At 54.1% G+C, this 21,631-nt stretch overlaps 1 protein-coding gene across 6 annotated transcripts; it reads right to left on the bottom strand.

Annotated features, from left to right (window-relative positions):
• Window positions 1-8,287: 8,287 nt before the first annotated feature.
• On the bottom strand, window positions 8,288-14,573 carry LOC113621630 (fatty-acid amide hydrolase 1-like). Of its 6 annotated transcripts, none has more exons than XM_027108676.1 (5): window positions 14,302-14,573; window positions 13,448-13,591; window positions 13,015-13,125; window positions 10,008-10,153; window positions 8,288-8,636 (listed from the first exon to the last, which is right to left on the bottom strand). In XM_027108676.1, exons 1-5 carry the CDS (start codon window positions 14,309-14,311, stop codon window positions 8,580-8,582), a joined length of 468 nt encoding a protein of 155 aa, XP_026964477.1. In that variant the 5' UTR covers window positions 14,312-14,573; the 3' UTR covers window positions 8,288-8,579. The 6 variants fall into 6 exon arrangements, 4 of the variants coding, with proteins under 4 accessions (XP_026964477.1, XP_026964478.1, XP_026964479.1 ...); XM_027108677.1 differs by having other exon boundaries at window positions 13,448-13,573; window positions 14,302-14,570; XM_027108678.1 differs by lacking the exon at window positions 13,448-13,591 and having other exon boundaries at window positions 14,302-14,542.
• Between the last annotated feature and the right edge of the window lie 7,058 nt (window positions 14,574-21,631).

A 21,631-nucleotide genomic window follows, 5' to 3' on the forward strand; every position in this document is an offset into this window, starting at 1 on the left:
TGCAGCAAGTCCCAGGGGGTGGGGCGGGGAGTAGAGCTAGGTGACCTGACTCCACCTCCAGAGCCAGCACCACACCTCCTGCCCTGGTGCCGAGATGGGCACCCCCTCCCCGCCACAGGCTTCCTGTTGTTGGCGACTTTTTTGGGAGGGGGCATTAAAAGGGGGCTGAGGTCTCTCGTGGCTGCTTCTCTCCCCCTCTCTGCTTCATTCTCTTGTCTTCTGCTCACTCGCTTTCTCTCTCAAGCTCTCAATCTCTCCTGGTGTCTCTCCGCTCCTTTCTCTCCCTCCTTCCCTGCCTCTCTCTCCCTGAGTCATTTGCAGAGCGGAGATGGCCTAGCCCATCTGGGAGCGAGAGCGCGGCCGGTGACGGAGGCGCAGGTAATAGCCGAGTGGAGGAGAGAGACGTGGAAATTTATGACATTGAAAATGACTGAGAGAGAGAGTGTGTGTGTGAGTGTGGGAGAAGGAGAGCATAGGGGGGTGGGAAGGGAGAGAGAGGGAGCRCTTGCGCTCTCTCAAACACACACACACACACACACACACACACACGCACACTCCTGCCCTACCCCTCCCTCCAACCTTGCAGAGAGGAGAGGACATGGGGGAGAGAGCTGCCAGCCCAGAGACAGACAGGCAGACAGACAGACAGTGGGTAGGGGTAGGACAGGGAAGGCAAAGGGAAGGAGGGGGAAGAAGAGGGAGGGAGACCAGGAGACAGCGAGGCTGAGGACCTCTTGGGGAGAGACAACCCGAGTATCTGGCTGTGGTGCCTGCTTCTCTCTGGCCTGGTCCCCACTTCAGAAGCTCGCATCTGAGGGTGTCCCCATGGCATATGGCAGCAAGGAGTCTGGAGTCCAAGCTGGAGATTATCTAGGGTTGAGGCTCAGAAAGGGCCAGAACGTGCTCCAGCAGGTCTCCCTCCTCCTAGCACGGCTGTTTCCCCCACTCGGGTGCTGGGGTGAGGGGAGCCAGGAAGTGGATGGACTAGCTCTTGTGAACACCCACGACATCTCCTCCCCGTGGACCATGGGAGGCAGGAGAACGGCCAGAATGACCTGCCCACAGGGACTTCCCCGGTCCAGTGGTTAAGACTCCATGCTCCGGGCTTCCCTGGTGGCACAGTGGTTGAGAGTCCGCCTGCCGATGCAGGGGACACGGGTTCGTGCCCCAGTCCGGGAAGATCCCACGTGCCGCGGAGCGGCTGGGCCCGTGAGCCATGGCCGCTGAGCCTGTGCGTCCGGAGCCTATGCTCCGCAACAGGAGAGGCCACAACAGTGAGAGGCCCGCGTACCGCACGGGTTCGATACCTCCTGATCGGGGAAGTAAGAGCCTACATGCCACTCGGCCAAAAGAAAAAGAAAAAAGAAAGACCTGCCCACATCCTCTTGAAGTCAGAGGAGAATCTGTTTCCTTGGGGGTGTTAAGCCCCTAATCCCCTCTGCCCTAGCCACACCTAGACCACTCAGGATGGCACTGCTGGAGACGGGAGTAATTAGACAGCCTTCATAGAACTGCACCCCCATCCCATGGCCACCCAGACCCAGCAGGCTACACTCCAGTCGCATCCTCAGCTCCATTCTGCTACCTCCTGGCTCTGATGCTGCTGAGTCCCCTCCCAGTCACCAGACCTTAACCCTGGGCTCAGCTCTTTGCTCAGATTCCTTCCTTCTCTGAGCTGAAGTTTCCTCATCCGTAAAATGCCTGTGCCCATCCTCCTTGGGCCAGAGAAGCAGTGCCAAGGCTCAGGGTGGACTCTGGTCCACCTAAGTCTAGAGATTCTTCTCCATTGGAGATTTGGGTCATCTTAGCTCTAGAGACGCTCTCAGCAGTTCTGGCTGACTTTGTGGGGGAAGGTGGAGGAGACAGGACTCCCAGGCAGCCTCCCACCACAAAAACCCAGCCATCTCCCAAGGCAGCCGACATATCAGGTACCCCAAGGGCAGAACCCTCCGCGCCCAGGTATAGACAGAAGGCTGAGGTCACACAGCTGAGAAGGTCTAAAGCCAAGCCCTAGTCTACTAGCCCAGGCCATGCACCATGCCCCTTGCCCTGCCGGATGTGGGCAGGACAGGGGCCTTAGGGCTCTGAGAGACCTTGCCCCCATTCCCAGCAGCTTGGGGCCTAACTCTGAACAGGGGTCCAGGTTTCCCCAAAGTGAGGCTCACTCCCCACTCCACGGCCCTGCCCCCTTCTCCCTGCCAGCCTTACACTGAGGCCCCTTTCCCTCCCCTCTCTTCTCCTTCCTCCTCTGCTCTGTAGCCCTCTCTGCTGGAAAACTTTCTGGGATTAATCCCTCCTAGACCAGGGCATCTGAAGAGATGGTAGAGTGCAGTAGTTGAAACCATAAGCTTTAGGGCCAGAAAGTCCCCTAATCACCACTCTGCCCTCTGGCTGGGTGACCTTGGGCTCTTCGTTTAATGTCTCTGAGCCTTACTTCCTCATCTGGCAAATGGAGATATAAATGTCTGGCCCCAGGATTCTGATGACGATCACATGAACTCATGAATGTAAAGTGACTGGCACAGAGGAGGTGCTTGGCAAATGCCAGCTGGCATCTGGCCCCCAGCACCGCATCTAACTGTGTCTTAGCTTTCTGCTGCACTTAGAGGGATGAGGGTGAGAGCTGAGGGTGGGGAGAGGAGGAAGAGCAGCCAGAGCTACAGTGGGAGAGACTCAGGGTAGCCCCAAGAGGGACCTCCCCATTCTAAGACCCTGGAGGAGGCCACATTTCAACAGACCCGCCTGGTCCAGTCTGTTCTGAGGCCCGTGCCCTCAGCCTAGAGGCAGCTCCAAGGCAGCAGCGGTCGCTCTGTCTGGGGAGCAGTGGGGGAGGTGAAGAGTTCACTAGGCCCAAGGGCTGCAGGCCGAGGGCCTCCCACCCAGCCCCCCATGCCCTGGCCCAGCCCATTGTGGCCGCATAAAAGGTGACGGATGGTTAATGGGGGAGATAACAGGATTCATAAGGGAAATTTATCGGTCACTCTGGTGGTATAAATATGTTTATAGCGGACCAAGGGGAAATGAAGAAGCCCTAATAAATCACTGGGAAGCCACCAGCCAGTAATAGGCAAGCAGCCGCAGGAACCCCAGCGTTGGCGCTTGTGGACACCCCCTCTGGCTGCCAGCTAATGGCATGGCGGGGCTGCAGACTCATCAGGCCAGAAGCCGGCCCATGCACACTGTGGTGGGAACAAGACCCCACAAGCCGCCTCTGCTGGACCTGAGCTATCCTGCCCAACTTGCTGTGGCCCCCTCCGTAGACCTGGGCTCAGTCAGACTGGAAGGGCTGAAGGAACAGGACAGGGGTGCACGGGCCAAGTCTGGGAGGCCCCATGGCATGGGGGTTAAGGAGGCTCTGGAGTCAGACCTGACTTCAAAACGACGCTACCACTTCCCAAACCCTGCCCTTCTTTGAATTTCCTTGTCTGCAAAGTGACTTCACAACCTCAGAAAGCTGTTGAGAAGAAGAGAAAGATAACCCACTAGTCACAGCACTTGGCACCTGTAAGCCTCAATAGACGGGAGCTATTCTTACTTTAGGCAGGGTCTTTTCCTCTGAGGGAATGTGCTGTGCAGATGTGAGAACACTCATTTTACACTCAGTGTAAAAGTGATTGCACTGTCCCCATTTTATAGGTAAGGAACCTGAGGCTCAGAAGTTAAGAGGCTATCAGAGGCCACACAGCTAGAAGAAAAAGGCTCTGCTTGATTTCTAAGCTTAGACATTTCCCTCTGCCGTTTAGACCCTGCTCCTTCCTCCTTCCTCCTTCCTGGGGGTTCCCTGTCCCCACCCACTGCAGAAGAAGAGGCCCTGCAGCACTAAAGACAGAGCCCTGGGGGCTCTGGCAGGAATTTGCTGGTGCTGGTGAGCCAGGCCTCAGGTCTCCTGCCGCCAACCCCTCCCCTCCCTGCCACTGCTCCTGCCCTCCTCTCACTCACCCTCTGCACAGCAAGGGCTGGACTCAGTTACTGTGAACTCACCCTAACACCAAGGTTGCTTGAAGCCTTCCATGTGATCAGAACAGAGTGCTTTAGACTTGGCCTTTCCCATCCAAACTCTGGTCCTTGGTCACATCCTCAGGCCAGACCAAGGTCCCCTCTAGCCCAGCTCACTCCTTGATCCATTCATTTAGCAAATACTTACGTCTCTCCCTTCACAGGGCACAATACTAACCAAGGCCCTGCCCTTACGGTACTTACTGATCACATGGAAAACTCACACCTGGATCATGGAACATGGGGTGTGTGCTGAGGCTAAGGCAGGCAGAGCAGCTGGGGAGGCCTGGAGTCAAAGAATGAGTAGGAGCCCAGTAGGAAAAGCATTTCCAGAGAGGGAACCGCTTGGGTGAGAACCTGGGAGGCAGACAAGACTTCCTGAGTCCACTGGGGTTGGTTTCACCTCTTCTCTTTCAATGCTGAGAGGCCGCACAGACACCCGCGCATCAGGCTCTGTCCTCACTTTGTCCCTGCTCTTCACCCACTCCTCCTGGTGACCTGACAACACAGTGTCCTGCCAGGACAGGCCCCTCTGCAAACTGTGCTCCTCACCCTATCACACTCTGAGCCCCAGATCTACCCCCAGGGCCCCAGGAGTCCAGCCTCCCCCAGCACAGAGAATTGGACCCTGGGGGAGAGGGAACGGGCCTCTGCGGTCCTGGGGCTTCACCTCTCCCGCCCCCGCTCGGGGGAGAAGGAACCAAGCTGCCTTTGCCTGTCTGATTCTCCGCGCGTTTCTCTAGATCTCAGGCTTTTGGTCTCGCCCTCGCGTCCCAGTTTCTCTCTCCCTGTCTCTACGGGTCTCTGGATCTCTTTCTCCCAGCCTCTCTCCCCGTCGTCACTCTCTCCCCGTCGTCACTCTCTCCCTCCAGGTCTCGGGCCCCGACTCTCCAGTCTCTCCCTCCCGAGGCCGGGCGGGGGAAATCGCTCCGTAAATAGGCGGATGGCCCCGGGCGCTCCGGGCGCAGACACTCGTTTTTAGAGCCGGTAATTGACTCCTTTCAGTTGATAATTCATGGCTTGCATATGCGCTTTAATGCGGGCGCCCGGGGAGGGCGGCGGGCGGGGCGGCCAGTGCGCTGAGCTGCGAGCGACGGAGCGGCCAGGGAGCCAGCCTGTCTCAGGGCGGGTTGCGTCCGGCCGTCTGTCCGTCAGTGTGCGGGCGGGGAGGGCCGCCTCCGCTGGGTCTGTCTGTCCGGCCCACGGGAGACCTGGCGCGGGGATATACCTGATCGCGGTGGGTGGGGCGCAGAGTCCCGGACAGCCGCTGGGCAGCGAAGCGAGGCTGACCGTCAGAGCCTTGGAACTGAATGGGGAGGGGACGGACACCCCTTCCCCTTGCAGCCAAAGGGGAAACTGAGGCCCAGAAAGGAGATAGGTCTTATCTGCATCCCACAGTGCAGAAACTGGACCAGAACTCAAAGGGTCCTAGTCAGGGGCCTCAGTCCCAGCCTTTGTAGAACCAACCACCCCTGCCCCCCGGAAATATCCTGTTACTGAGCTAAACTCCTCCCCATGAGTGAACCAACCTCAGGCTCTCAGATTGGCTTCCCCTGGAGGAGCTGGCTCTTCCCTGGGAATTCTGGACACAGACTCCTAGACCTGAACCAGCCTCTATCCCCATTGTGACTCCCAGGCTGAGGAGGGGCAGCCCATGTCCTCTTCCACCTGGCCTTCACCTTCTGTGGATGTCTCATCCTGAGGCCGTGTCATATGTAATCATTATTTCCATCTTACAGAAGAAACTGAGGCTCAGAGAAGCTGGGAGACTTGCCCAAGGCCTCGGAGGAGGCAGAGCCGGAACCTGGACATGTGGACACTCAGATGAAGCCCTCCACGATGGAAGTATTGATGGAGTGGGAAGGGGAGAGGGATGCGTTGCCCTGTCCCTGGAGGTCCCATATGCACCCACGCAGGCCTCAGAGAAGCCCCTATGAAGAAAGGCTCTGAGGAAGCCAATGACCTGCCCACAGTCACACAGACCAGGGAGTGATTTCAGCTGAAGATGGTGCTGGCAGGAAGTGAGAGATTAGAGGTCAGCACAGGAGATGGAGCTGGGACTGGGGAGAAAGGCAATTGTTGACCCCAAACGTCAGCTCAAGAGAAATGAGAGAAGCCCAGCCTGTAGGGAAGTCGTGCCCAGGATGAGGTTTCCCACTTTGCCCCTTGGGCTGGTATCTGCCACTCCCTTTCCCCAGGCTGATTTCAGCCAAAAATAGGATCCTGCCCCCATCTCCTAAAATCTGCAAATGCACCTGGCTTATTCCTGGTCCTCCAATCTCATCTCCACCCGCTAGTTTCCTGATCTGCGATCTGCGCAATGGAGTTAAGTCTGGGAAAGACCTGATGACGGGAGGCGGCCAGGTAATGTCTGGACTGTGTGAAGCTCAATGCTGCCCCCTGGTGCCCAGACTGGTGCAGCCAGCGGGACGCAGGGAAAGGAGGCAGGAGGCACTTGAGATGGAAAACCTCTCTGCCGCCCACATCTATGAGCCTCTTAGACCTCCCTTTTATGGGGGAGGAAGGACAGAGTAGGAGCCAGCCCTACGAACCCTGACTGAGGGGGAACCATGAGGATCCTTCTCCAGCAGAGATCTCAGACTCTGCAGTAGAGCCTGGAGAGAGAAGGAGGCCATGGTGAGGTCAGCAATAGCCCTGTCCAGCCTACACCTGAACAACCCAAATGATTCCTTCTACTGTAAGTAGAATCAGGGCTGCCTTTCTGGTGTGATTCCTGGGGTCTCCATCTTAGTTAAACTCAGGCCTTTTTCTGCCTAAAATCCCATCATTTGTGTTCAGAGGAGGTACTCAGCAAATGTAGGACAGATGGATGGATGGATGGATAGATGAATTCCATTCATCTGCATTAAGATATTATCTCCTGGGCTTCCCTGGTTGCACAGTGGTTAAGAATCCGCCTGACAATGCAGAGGGACACAGGTTCGAGCCCTGGTCCGGGAAGATCCCACATGCCGCGGAGCAACTGAGCCTGTGCGCCACAACTACTGAGCCCGCGTGCCACAACTAGAAGCCACCGCAGTGAGAAGCCTGCACACCACGCAGCAACAGATACCCAATGCAACCAAAAAAAAAAAAAAAAAGATATCATCTCCAGGAAATCTGGGCTATCAAACACAGGGAGGAATGAGTTCATTAGTTTGCCAGATTGATTGGAACTAGGGCTACAAAGAGGAACGGGATAGAGGAAGGGGAAGTTTTGATGGGGGAGAACCTCAAGAGAGTTCAGGTGGAGGGAAGATCATGGGGAAGTTGGAGGGCTCAAATAAGGCTTCCTGGAGGAAGTGGCATTTGAAACAGGGCTTGAAGGGCAGAGAAAACCGTGGTGATGTTTATGTAAAGAGAACAGTATGAACAGAGGCAGAAGCACCCTTTGTGCTGGCAAGAAGGCTCCCATTTGAAGGAATGGAGGGAGGCTGTGCTATGGTGGAGCCATGCCACAGGAGGCTGTGGAGGCCCTCAGGAGGTGCTGGGTGTCAGGCCAAAATAATCAGCTGCTGGGGGACTTCCCTGGTGGTGCAGTGGCTAAGAATCTGCCTGCCGATGCAAGGGACACAGGTTCGAGCTCTCGTCTGGGAAGATCCCACATGCTGCGGAACACCTAAGCCCATGTGCCACAACTACTGAGCCCACGTGCCACAACTACTGGAGCCCACGTGCCTAGAGCCTGTGCTCCACAGCAAGAGAAGCCACCACAATGAGAAGCCCCCGCAACACAACTAAGAGTAGCCCCTGCTCCCCGCAACTAGAGAAAGCCCATGCACAGCAACAAAGACACAATGCAGCCCAAAAAAATAAATAATTTTTTTTTTTTTTTAATTAGCAGCTGGACTGTGAGCAGGGTTTAAGTCCCAACACAGGGTCTGTTCTGACTCTGCTTCACTCCCTTGGCCTTGCTCTATGTAACTTTCTCTAGAAATCAGTGGGAGCCGTGGCAAGTTCTTGATCAAAGAAGTGCCTAGGAATCACAGCTCACTAATAGTCAAGTACTGGCAGGTACCATGGACCTCATCAAGTCTAACCCCCTCAATCTGTAGATGAGAAAACTGAGGTCCAGAGAGGGGAAGTAACTTGCCTAGCATTGCACAGCAAGCCAGTAGCAGAGCCAAGACTTGGACCCAGGTCTCCAACCCCTCATTTTGGGGCTCCTTCCCCTCTGCTGCAATGTGGGACAGCATCTTGGGGACTGAGCTGGAGGAGAGCAGCTGGAGGCAGAAGACAACCCAGAGGCTACAGCCCCACCTCCCCACCTAGACCAGAGATCACAAGGCTGGCCAGTCAAAATGTTTATTAAGCACTTAATCCTGCTCCCTATCTTGGGATAATCTGGGGCATCTGTATTGAGCAGACACGCAGAGGGATAACAAAGAAAAACTCTGGTGGGCTTCCAGGAGGAGGAGAAATGAGGCAGATCTGGTATTCATGAGAAGGAAGGGACATCGAGAGCAGACTTAAGTGAGGATGTAGAAAGGCCTCCAGGAGAAGGAGTGTCTTGTCGCTTGGATTCCCTGTGCTTCTTGACCAAGGCCTCCACCTCCTTCATGAACCGGAGACAGTTCCTCTTCTCATGGCAAAGCAGTGCCCTGCACAGTCGCCGAAAGCCCCACAGATCCTCTCACCACCTGCATAGAGAGAGGGTCTGTGTACTCAGAGCCTGCTTCCTGCTCACAGACCCCTTGTCCAGCCTTCCTCACCACCTTCAGGTGTGCATTAATCCAAATATCTCACCCCCAGTCTATATTAAGGTAGAGATGTTCTGGATCTTAGATTTCCAGGCTTCCTCAGCTCTCAGCAAAACCTGGGAAAACAGTTCTGCTTTGGCTACAATTCTCCAGGGTTAAGATATAAAACTCGCTCCCTGTGTAGAGAGCTGACTATAAGGATGAAATATAAAACCGAGTATCCACCCCAGTGTTCTCAGCAAAGGAAAGAAGAATGTGCAAATCCCTGACCCAGAGTCTCATTACACTTCTGCAATGAAAGGGGCGCCTTGACCCCAAACACAGGCCCAGGAACATAGGGGCTGAGCCTGAGTCCCTGCCATGAAGTCCAAGCATAGTCGTAGGCATTCAAACATGTTTTCATTGCTTTATGACAATATCATATAAGCCCTTATTTGCCTTTGTCTCTGGAGCCAGGTCACATGGCTTCAAGTCCTGGCTCCTTCACTTCAGCTGGGTGTGTGGCTTTGGTCAAGTCCCTTAACTTGTCTGTGCTTCCATTTCCTCATTTGCAAAACCTCACAGGACAGTTATGGGATTTAATGATTTAATATATATACAGCACTTTTAAACAGCTCTTGGAACAGAGTAAGAGCTCAAAACACATTAGATAGTATCATTATTGTTATCTTCTCAGAATTCAGGTCAGCAGTTCCACTGGGTAACTCTAGCACTAAAATCAATTTCCAGAAAAAATAAGTTACTTAATGTCTGACTCAGACACATGCATACTTTTCAGAGCCAGTCTCTCTCTTTCCCTCTCTCTCTTCCTCTCTCTCACCCAAGTCAGGGTTGTTATTTTAGACCATGAATTAAATAGGTCCATTTCCTTTGTGAAGCCCTCTCTGAATTAGTAATAGTGGCCTTTATTGAACACTTCCTACATACAAGGCATTATGTTAATTGCTTCACTCTTTTTCCATTTAAACTTTAGCACAATCCTGCAAGGTAGATGTTTGAAATCCCGTTTCCCTGGGGAAGAAACTGAGGCCCAGAGAGGGTCAGTGTCCAGTTCAGTTACAGAGTAAGCTCCTAACCAGGGACCTTCGCCCTGCTCCGCCTACCCTGCCTCTGGGATCGACTTTCCCTACAGAAGTGTTAAGGAAAACACTGCTTTTGCAAAGTATTCTCCCCTGACAGGGACAGAGGTTGACTTGGAGGTCAAATAGTGTGTCAGGGATGGGGTGAAACTGCATCGGAAGTCATAAAGGGTGAACACCAGGAATGGACGGCCCCACCCCAACAGGGAGAGAGGCAGAGAGGGAAACTGACCTCCTGGAAATTTTTTTCGGAACGATCTCTGTAGTAGCCCCTGTAGAAGGCCAGTTCCTCCTCATCCTGTAGCATCACGGTGGTGACGGGCACCACACCGGCAGGGAAATTCAGGATGTTGTACAGGGCCAAGTAGGAAGATCTACCTGTAGGAAGATCCAGGTAAGCCCAGAAAATTATCTGCTCAGAAAAGACTCAGTGGGAAAGAATGTGGGCGAGCACTCCCTCAGGGTCCTTCTTGGAACTGCAGCCCTCTGCTTGTAACAGCCAGTTCAGTGCAGGGGGTCGGCCTGACCGCTATCTCCTGCTCCCCACAGTAGAGGGAAGGAGAAAATCAGAATCCGCTCTGCACACGTGGCCAAAACGCACATGAAAAGATGCCCAACATCACTAATTATTAGAGAAATGCAAATCAAAACTACAATGAGGTAGCACCTCACACCAGTCCGAAGAGCCATCATCAGAAAATCTACAAACAGTAAATGCTGGAGAGGGTGTGGAGAAAAGGGACCCCTCCTGCACTGCTGGTGGGAATGTAAATTGATACAGCCACTATGGAGAACAGTATGGAGGTTCCTTAAAACACTAAAAATAGAACTACCATACGACCCAGCAATCCCACTACTGGGCATATACCCTGAGAATACCATAATTCAAAAAGATACACGCACCCCATTGTTCATTGCAGCACTATTTACAATAGCCAGGACATGGAAGCAACCTAAGTGTCCATCAACAGGGGAATGGATAAAGAAGATGTGGTACATATATACAATGGAATATTACTCAGCCATAAAAAGAATGAAATAATGCCATTTGTAGCAACATGGATGGACCTAGAGACTTTCATACTGAGTGAGGTAAGTCAGATACAGAAAGACATCATATGATATCATTTATATGTGGAATCTTAAAAAAAAAAGGATACAAATGAACTTATCTACAAAACAGAAGTACAGTCACAAATGTAGAAAAAAACTTATGGTCACCAGGGGATGGGGGGGCAGGGATAAACTGGGAGATTGGGATTGACATATACACACTACTATATATAAAATAGATAACTAATAAGAACCTGCTGTATAGCACAGAGAACTCTATTCAATACTCTGTAATAGCCTATATGGGAAAAGAATCTAAGAGTGGATATATATATAACTGATTATTATTATATATATATAACTGATTCACTTTGCTGTACACCTGAAACTAACACAACATTGAAATCAACTGTACTCCAATAAAAATTTTTAAAAAAGAATCCGCTCTGCAAAGCCTTACTCAAGTGCCAGGCACTGTGCTCCCCTCTCTGTGTTGCTGAGTCCTTGACTCCTCTCCACCCCGTGAGATGCGGATTACTATCCCGCATGTACAAATGGGAAACCGAGGTGGCAGACAGGTACACAGGTACACAGCTAGTGGGCAGCAGAGGATTCAGCCATGTCCTCAAGTACATGGGGCTCCAAGAGGGCTGGAGTGTGCAGTGCAATCCTGAGTTGAAAAGGCAGCTCCTCCCAGCAGCCACCTGTGTGCAGGGAGTGAGCATCAAAGCAGCAGTGAGGTGGACAGAGGGCACTAGAGCAGAGCCAGATGTGGGGTGTGCCTTTGGGCAGCCACGTGGGGGAACCCAGAGGAGAGGACTCCAGGCTTGAGGTGGGTTTGCATTCTGCATGGTATCACCTCTGAGACCTGCACCTGCGCTGGGGATGGGTTGCTGCCCTGTGCTGAGGCTTGCATTTGCAGGTGGCCTGGGCTGAGGCCGCCTTTGTAAGTGAGGCAGCAGAAAGCATGTTAAGAGTGAATAGGGGGGACTTCCCTGGCAGTCCAGTGGTTAAGACTCTGCGCTTCCACTGCAAGGGGCGTGGGTTCAATCCCTGGTCAGGAAACTAAGATCCCAAATGCCGTGGGGCCAAAAAATAAATAAAAATAAAAACGTAACATTTGAGGATTTCCCTGGTGGTCCAGTGGGTGAGACTCTGCGTTCCCAATGCAGGGGGCCCGGGTTCGATCCCTGGTCGGGGAACTAGATCCCACATGCATGCCGCAACTAAGAAGTCTGCATGCTGCAACTAAAAGGTCCCGCATGCCGCAACTAAAGATCCCGTATGCCGCAACTAAAGATCCTGCATGCTGCAAGGAAGATCCCACCCACGTGCTGCAACTAAGACCCAGCACAGCCTAAATACATAAATATTTTAAATGTAATATTTTTTTTAAAAAAGAGTGAATGGATATGCTAAGAGAAAGAAGTCAGACCCCCAAGCCTCATACCTCATGATTCCATTTATATGAAGTCCTAGAAGAGGCAAAACCGTAGTGACAGAAGGCAGACCAGTGGTTGCTGGAGGTAGGGGTGGGATGAATTGCAACAGGACATGAGGGAAATTTGGAGGATGATGGAAATAGTCTATATTTTGATTATGGTGGTGGTTATACATGTATATATACATTTGTTAAAATTCATCAAGTTACTCAAAATTGGTGAATTTTATTGCATGTAAATTATACTCCAATAAAGTTTATTTAGAAAGTGAATGGAAAAAAAAAATGAATGGAGAAAAAAAAAAAGTGAATGGAGGGAATTTCCTGGTGGTCCAGTGGTTAGGACTCCACGCTTCCACTGCAGAAGCCACGGGTTCGATCCCTGGTCCGGGAACTAAGACCCCACAAGCTGCAGGACGCAGCCAAAAGAAAACAGAAAAAAAAAGTGAATGGAAATTGGGAGTGAGTGCTAACAGGTACAGGGTTTCTTTTCAGGACGATGAAAATGTTCTGGAACTAGATAGTGGTGGTGGTTGCATGACATTCTGAATATACTAAAACCCACTGAGTTGTACGCTTTAAATGGTGAATTTATGTAATCTGATTTTTTTCTCAACTTAAGAAAACATTTTATAATAGTGAATAGCATCAGAGGTCAAGGCCACAGAGGCTGTGGCAGGACTCAAAGGTCCTGGACTCCTAGTCTCACCCACCCCACCCCCGCCAAGACTCAGTGCCCTCTCACTTGATGCCATGGCAGGATAGCCGATATAGAAGGCAGGGTCTCCAGAGCTGGTGCCAGCGGCACGTCCAGGTCCAGGGACATCCACTTGGCTATGAACTCTTGCTGATATGCCTGCAGGGCTAGTGGTGGGCAGGAGGGTAAGACTGGCAGAGGTCAGTGTTTTCAGGACAAGGTCAGGTGTTGCCAGGCCGAGTCAGCTTAAACACCAGGAAGAATCCCCAGGCTGTGAGATGCAGACTGAGATGGGGGCAGGACGGGGGGATGTCAGGGTCTTCCCAGGGGCCAAGGCGAAGGGATGGGAAGGGGAGTCTGAAGCTACAGTGATTGGGGGACAATGCATCAACCTGACCCCAGGGAGGCAGACTACATTAACCTCCTAGGTCGCCATCCTGGTGCAGCTGGGCATGCCCTGCCGGCCAAGACAGAGATCTACCTCCCGTTGGGCTACTCCTGTCATCACTCAGGTGTCTGCTGCCCCTGTTCCAGCAGTCCCTCAAGGTCTCCCCAGGCATACATCGCCTCCACTGCTGTGTGCTGCTCTCACAGTTTCTTGGGTGTCCTTGGGGAATGGGGAAGACTGAGAAGTCCAAAGGTCAGCACGAGAGGACTCCTTTTCATACAAATGGGGACATGACAGCCAGGAGGCAGGGTCTGGCCTCAATGCTGGCTGCATATCAGCTGGCAGCCGCTACAGGGAATCACCCTGTATCTTGTCCCCTGGCCAAGACACCTTGCCTGTCCAATGTTCCCAAGAGTACACATCCCCTGATCAGAGCCCTACCACCACCACCAGCCAAAGGGACCCACAGTCCCCCTCAAAAATCACAGGTCCCCTCCCCTAAACTGCGAGGCCCCAGGTCAGCCCTCAGGCTGCTCCAGCCCAGATTCCAAACAGCACCTCAACTCCAAGCACACCAGGCCAAGCCCAAGAGCAAGGCCAAGCCCAAACCAGCCTCCTCTCCCAGCCACATCCCCACCACAGTTCCAACCTTAACCCCAACCCCAACCCAAACCTAACCTCAACTCAGGCCCAACCTTTATCCCAGCTTAACCCAATTCTAGCACGCACTCAGAGCTCAACTCCAAATCTAACCCCAGCCCCGGTCCCAGCCACACCCAAAAGTCTAAATCTAACCCCATGTCAGGCACGACTCTAAAACGCTAATTAGATCCCAAAGTCTAAACAGCCCTGTCCCCAGCAGACAAGCTCCCCGCAGCCACGTGACCCTCATCCAGTTCCCATGGAAAACCCTTGTAAGCTGGACCTGAGGAGACTCGACTACTCACCCCACTCCATGAATCTCTTCCAAATTCTGGCCAGTCCGGGGCTCCCAGAGGAGGGGAGAGATGGGGAGAGCGACTTCAGAAACCACAGGGCAACACCAGCCTGCCCGGGACAGGGGTCCAGGAAGAGCAACTCTGCTCTGCTTGTCCCTAAGCCCCTGACCACCACACCAAGCCCTGGGACCTCTCTAAGTCCCACCCGCTCTAAATCCCCTTCCCTCTCACTGACACGCCCAGTCACTGAGCCTCTCTGAAGCCCCTCCCCTCTCTGAGAGCACTCCTCTCTTTTGGCCCCATCCCCCCTCTTTCAGTTCCTCTCCTGTTGAGCCCTTCTCTGAACCACCACATTATCTGGGCCTCCTCTTCCTCTCTGACCCGACCTCACCCCCCTGGGAGCCCCTCCCCTTTCTGAGCCCCTGTCCTCTCTGGGCCCTTTTCCCCCCCGAGTCCCTCCCGCTCTGGGTCCACACTCACTGTGTACTTCAGGATCCGGGCCAAGAAACAGTTGAGTGGGTCTGGCAGGCGGAGCTGGCTGACCATGTCCTTCATGTTGGGGTCCACAATGTCCCCCTTACTGAGGAACCACAGACACAGAGCTGGTCAGTTACAGCCTTCAGCCAACGGCTGGCTCCCACCACCCAGCTTCCCCTCGGTAGATAAGCCAGGGAGGGAGGTCAGACCCAAAGAAACACTCTGCTCTCACCAGCACCACCCCTGGAATGTGTGCATTCTGAAGACGGGGCCTGAGTGGGTGACTCGCTGCATAAGGTCACACAATTAGCCAGAGGCATCCCACCAGCCCAGGCCCGCAGCTCCCCTCCTAGGGCTCAAGTTGCCACCAGCCCCCTCCCCATTTCCACCAGGCCCCATATCTGAGTCCCAGCAGACATACAGCTTCTCCAGAAGAGTGGCCCCTCCCTCAGCAAAAGGACCCCCGCCCTACAGGTGTAAGAAGGCATACATGGCAGGGCGGATAGCGAAGGGGATGACCTGGGGAGACAGAGGCCGAGTCAGGGCCTGGAGCTCGTCCTGCTCTGCCCTGTGTTCTCCCTGTATCCCTCAGGATTTAGAGAGAGGGTACCACCTCACCCCTCACCTCCATCCACCTCAGCCCCGCAGCAGGGCATGAGAAGCCTCGTGCCATGCCCACTCCCTCAGCCCACACAGAGATGAGACAGAATTCGAGCTGCCTATTTAGCTGTGACCCAGCCCCTTGCCAAGTGCTTTACTGTGAGCTCATTTAACCTGCACAGCCACCCGGTGTGGTAGAAACCTGAGGCTTACAGGGGTGAAGAGACTGGCCAGGCAATTCTCAAAGGGGAGGCAGGGCAGGGGGGAGCTGTCGGGGCGTGGGAGGTCGGGGAGGAGGGATTTCGAGGACAGAGCACTCCTTACAGCCAAATGGAGGCAACAGAAACCCCGGCTATGGGAATCGTAGGTGTGAGCCCCAGAGTCCCCGCCACCGAAGGGGGATGCCTTCCTCACACGGTGGGGCCCACCCTGCTCCCACCTCCACCCCATCAGTCTTCTGGTCCAACCTCTTCATTATACCCGTGTGGAGACTGAGGCCTAGAGAAGAGACATGACTTGGCCAGGGTTACCTAGAGGCCTAAAGGCCCAGCTTCACTCAATACCGGGCTCTCTAAACCACACTTGCTGAGTACGCTCTGTGTGTGTTGGGTATATGATGCTGGAGTCCCTCCCTCTCTGGGGGTGGTATCTTCTACGGCTCAGGGCAGCAGAGAAGCCAAAGCAGTGGGCATCCAGCTGACTGACTGAGCGTGTGGGCTTCCTGCCCACTGCACCCTGGGCTGAGAAAGGAGGGCTTCACAGGGGATGGTCAGACAGCAGACCCGCCAATGAGGAATGAGGGGCGGGGGGAGGGAGCCCTCCAGGCCTGCCCCCCACCTGGCTCACCTCCTCCCTGAAGGGCAGGGGGGCACGGTGGGGTGCAGCGGGTGCACGTCTTCAATCAGCAGCGCTCGCAGGCACCGCACCAGGCTCTTCACGTCCCAGGCCACGGGGCCAGCCGCTGTGGTCACTGCACAGAGGGGACGGAGGGAGGCAGATACACCGCATCCTTTCTGCTCTGGGGACCCCCACTGCCTGGCCTCGGAGGGTGGGACCCAGGGCCATGATCAGGGCAAAAGGAAGAGGCCCTGGGGCCAACCTGGGTCAGGGGTTGAGGACGGGTGGAGTCGGCAGACTGGCTAAAGCGACTCTAGTGCCTGAAAGGAGACCCTCATCTGGGGCAGAACATGAAGAGACTGCTAGGAGAGGTTAAAGCACCTCTCAGTGGGGCAAGAGTCACTGGACTAGGGAGCCATGCAGAACCTTCTCCCAGATTCCTTGATCACCAGTGGGGCCAGTCTGTCTGAGATACAGGACAAGTGACATGTCCTTGGAGAAAGGCAGGCAGGTTTGTCTTTGAATGGATGTGGCCAGAGGCGGACAAGACCTCACCTGATTTCCTCCCCTCGACAGCAGAGGCAACTCCGGAGTAGCTGCAAAACCCCACCCACCCAGAGCCCAGCTCAGCACCTGAAGGGAAGGACTTGGGTGCCAAAGAGGCTTGAGCACACAGCCAGTGCACTCCCCCGGGACCCAGCACACAAGAATGGGAGCTATTTCAAACCCTCCCACGACTTTCTACTGCCCACAGCATAAATCTGAGCTCTTTGACTGCCCTTCAAGGCTCTAAACTATCAACTCCTTCCATAACTTCCCCTTCTAGCCTTTCCACACACCCATATCGCTCCAGGCAAAATAGGCTGCTTACAGAATTACAGCCTTCTAGATGCCACTGCATGTCCATCCTTCAAAACCAAGCTCAAGGGACTTCCCTGGTGGCTCAGTGGTTAAGAATCCGCCTGCCAATGCAGGGGACACGGGTTCGATCCCTGGTCCAGGAGGATCCCACGTGCTGCGGAGCAACTAAGCCCGTGCGCCACAGCTGCTGAGCCTGTGCTCTGGAGTCCATGAGCCACAGCTACTGAGCCCATGTGCCACAACTGCTGAAGTCCATGCATCACAACTACTGAAGCCCATGCGCCTAGGGCCTGTGCTCTGCAACGGGAGAGGCTACTGCAATGAGGAGCCTGCGCCCAGCAACAAAGAATGGCCCACGCTCGCCGCAGCTGGGGAAAGCTCGTGTGCAGCAACGAAGATCCAATGCAGCCAAAAATAAATAAATTAATTAATTTAAAAAATCCAAGCTCAAACACTGCCTCCTCCAGGAAGCCTTCCCTGCCTTTGACCTGCCTCTGAAAGTTTAAAATCTAGGCTTTTAATAAATCTCTGTTGAAGAAAATGTCAGCTTCACCCTGTAAGTTCCCACAAGATTTGACCCTCTCTTAGAGCCTCGATCACTTGCTGACTAAGCCATTCGGATGTCTAAGAGCACAATAGGGCCAGGGACTAGGTCTGAGAGTGTTCTGTGTCCCCATTACAGGGCCCACACAATGCAGGTACTCAGAGTGGGGTTGAAAGATAGGTGGAGGGGTGGATAGATGTACGGATGAATGCAAGATAGATGGAAAGATTAATGGAAATACGTACGGAGAGGCGGGTGGATGGATGAATGGAGGCAAATATGGATTGATTGATGACCAGTTGAGTGGATGGATGGAGAGATAAATGGGTGAATGGATGAATGAATGAACGAATGGAAGGAAGGATGTGTGTAAGTTCTTCAAGGGCTGGGATATTTGTCCATTTGTTCACTGATGCATCCCAAGTACCTAGTACAGTGTCTGTCCAATAAATTAAATGGCAGATGAATGGTGAAATTGCTTGATGAATAGAGACTGGGATGATGACTGCATGGGTGGATGAATGGATGGGGAATTGTTATAGATGGCTAAATGGATGGGTTGATGTATGAGTAAGGGGAAGGGTAGGTAGATGGATGCATATACAGATGAATGAATTAATGAAGTAATGAATGAGTGGACAGTCTATTCCACTGCCACCCATACCAAACATGGTGTGTTTAGCTGTGGCTGAGGCAGGAGTTGTTTGAAGCCCTCCTACCTTGACCCACTTCCCCTAATACTGAGCTAATGAGAGTTGATGTGCGGACCAGACCCCTAGTTCCTCCAGGCTGGGCTGGAGGAACCCACCACCGAGTGCCTGAGGCAGTATCCTGTGGTTGGGAGGCCACAGACACCACTAAAGCTGGCTGGAAGGCAGACACTGCCACCAGGGTTGGTACCCATGCCCAGGATGGAACTCCCTCCTGCCGGGAGAGCTCCCTCACCCCCTGAGGAGCCCCCAGGTGTCTTAAGTTCAAAGGGTTGAATCTCTGCAATCAAAGCTGAGGGAAGCAGAAGAAAAGGGGCTGGGAGGGGAAGGTTTAACTGGAGAAGACTGGCCCGCCCACAGAGAGGCCGGCCTCCCTCAGAGTCACCCCCAGGGCTGGTGAGCTCCACCCGGGGTGCTGGAAACCTCCTGGTGTCCCTTCAGCTGAGGTGAGGGGCTGCTGCTGCAAGAGTCACCAACCACGACTCCTCAAATAAGGATCAAGGAGCCCACAGCTCTGCTATCAGAACTGGGAACAGGTTCCAAAAACAGGTAGAAATAGATACACCAACAGCTGAGTGGGGTGCGGGGTGGGGGAGGAGAATAGAGAATAAGAACAATTAGAGAGAAGCTGGAATAGAAACAGAGATGTAACTTTCCAGAACCTTGGGACCTGAGGGCCCTTAGGGAGCATGGAGTCCACCCACACGTTGTCAGATGAGGAAGCTGAGGCTCAGAGGGCAGAGAAGACTTGCCCAAGAACCTCGGTCCCAAGGTCTGCGTGACCGGCCCTCACCTCACCCTCAGCGCTGAGTCTGGACTCTCAGCTCCCTCTTCGTCCTGGGCCCAGCGCCGGCCCCGGCCTGCCTGTTGCAGAGAACTGAGCAGTGTCTGGGGGATGTTGGTCTTAACGAAGGGAATAGCTACCCGGCCTTGAGCCCTTTCACAATGACCCCATCCTTGGCCACCGGCTTCTCCAGGAACTGGGCCAGGCCACATGTCTAGTCATGGCCCTGCAGGGAAGTGACATGAGCTCCAGCCCCTGGGGGTCAGAGTGGAATCAGCCAGCGGATAGACTCTCATCCCCACTCCACTCACACTCACATGCATTCTCTTGCCCTCTGAGACTCAAGTGCTGCACGCTTAGAAGGATTCACAGATGGCAGAAGAGCACAGCACGGTGGTTAAGAGATGGGGTTTGGGAGCCCGACCGCTGGTTCGGTTTCCCAGTTGGCCAGTTTCTAACTGTACAGCCTCGATTCAGTAACTTGCCCAATGTCACACACTCAGATGCTCATGTGTATACATGCACGTGTACCCCCAGGGCTCACCACGCAGTCATAGGTAGCCTTGAGGCTGGTGGGGACCCCGCAGAGAAGGCCTCGCTCTCTCTTCTTCACCTTCTTCAATGCCTGCCGTTGTTCCTCACATTCCCCCAGGACATCTGTCAGGCAGTTCACCTCCTGGTGCACTTTCAGTGCCTGAGCAGCTCTGAGGGAGACCAGAGGGGGGCTCAGGGGGTGGCCAGGCACAGGGCACTGAGTCACCCCATCCCCTCTGCCCACCCTGACTCAGAGCAGAAGTGACAGATGACTGTGGCACGAGTCACCTCCCAAGCTGGCTGCAGCGCCACAGGGTCACACCTGTCCCGCAACTCCTCTAAGCAGAACAATGACGGGTGACATCCCCCACTCCACCCAGAGCCCCGGGGTTGGGCCCTGACCCCAACCTTCCCCCCCACCCCGCCCCCAAGGTAGCTGCAGAGGACGCTCTCCAGACTCAGCTTGTCAGCCCGCAGCTTCTGGGCCAACTTCTCTTGGGGCAGCTCCAAGAATGGGCTTGGGGTCCAGCTCTGGCTCCTGTGGAGTTGGGGGGCAGGCAGATGTCATACTGCTGCACTCAGGGCCCCTCACACACTCAACATCACGTCCACATACTCCAGTGGACACAGTGTGCTCATCACATGTTCCTGTGCTCAACCTTAGCATTAAAGACATCTCCTGGTCTGTCTCCCGGTTGTCATGAAAGCCCTACAGGGACACAGGTGTCCTCTTCTGTGTCTGCCTCCCCAGAGTCCAGCCCAGGGCCCGGCACAGAGAAGGCCTGCCTCCCTCCTCGTACCGCTATCCAGCAGGGACACCAGGGGAGTGGGAGTGACTCTACAGGCACATCTTGGGACACAGGGGTTATGGAAAGTGAGGCTCAGTTCTGTGAGGTTTGCCTTCAGGGCTCAGCCCGGCATCCCACCTTTCCTTCTTCTCCAGTCCTCCCACCCCTGCTGGTCTGACCTTGGGGAAGGGCAAGGTCCAGCGTGGGTGGCAGGAGAGCTGGGAGCCAGCCTTAACCACAGCACTGGTCAGCTCGCCTCCCATGGCCTAGGTCTCCTCAGAGAGGCAAGGACCGGAAGTCAATGAGGAGTCAGCCATGCAGGTGAGCACAGACGAGCCCCCCAGCTGCTCTAAGCTCAGCCCTTCAGGGTGTGAGGGAGGGCCTGAATCAGCCCTCAGGCCTGAATCAGCCCTCAGGACTCCGGTCAGGGGCAAGGGTGACGTGACAAGGACCTAGCACACAGCGGGCACGCAAGAAGGCGAAGCTGTCTCCCTTTGCCCTCCACGGTCCCAGCTGAGACCCTGCCGCTGGCAAGCTGGAGTGTGGGTTGGGTGGAGCTTTCTTGGTCCTGGAGGGGAGCAGGGGAGACAAAGGGGTTTTCTTGGGAGGTTGGGGGCTCCAAGCATTCTTGGATTCTTCCTATCCTCACCTTACTCTCCTCTGCAGCGTCTGACTCTGAGACACCTTCCTTCTGGAAACTCTCCTTGCCCTCAACTCCCCTGACTTTCCCCTGTTCTCCAGCAATTCCCGCTCAGTCTCCTCTGGCCCTCCTCTCTCCTTACCTGTCCACCTTCCCTGGGCAACCCCAGTGGCCACATGAGCCCCACAGTGCCCAGATCTCCCCATTTCTCCAGTCCAGGCCCACTTCCCACCAGGCCTCAGACCCATTTACCCACTCACGGACCCACAGTCATCCAGGACTCATCATTTTGCTGTCAAACCTGTTCTTCATGAGATTCCCAACTGATGCTACTTGTGTCACCAATGCAGTGAACCTCAAGATCACCCTGGATCCTCAGACCCAAGTTCTTTTTTTTTTTTTCTTTTCACACACACACACTGTATTTTATTTCTACAAGACACCAAGCATTGTAAATGGATGACCACAACAAAAGCAGCAATGATTGCAATTACCAAACACGAAACACACTCACACTGTGTCATAATAGTGACAGACCCAAGTTCTGACCATGGATTGATAAAT

Source organism: Aethalodelphis obliquidens, unplaced genomic scaffold (genome assembly GCF_003676395.1).
Source record: "Aethalodelphis obliquidens isolate GAN/ISIS:26980383/991018 unplaced genomic scaffold, ASM367639v1 scaffold9, whole genome shotgun sequence".
Classification (NCBI taxonomy): Eukaryota; Metazoa; Chordata; class Mammalia; order Artiodactyla; family Delphinidae; genus Aethalodelphis; species Aethalodelphis obliquidens.

Bases quoted from the DNA above. Each gene is read 5' to 3' on its own strand.
- LOC113621630 (XM_027108675.1), bottom strand. From the start codon at position 11,679: ATGCAGAATGCAAACCCACCTCAAGCCTGGAGTCCTCTCCTCTGGGTT. The intron at 10,154-11,288 runs GTAAGGCTTTGC...ATCTTCCTACAG, and splicing joins GCACAGTGCCTGGCACTTGA to GTAGATCTTCCTACTTGGCC. The intron at 8,637-10,007 runs GTCAGTTTCCCT...CTCTCTATGCAG, and splicing joins CCGAAAAAAATTTCCAGGAG to GTGGTGAGAGGATCTGTGGG.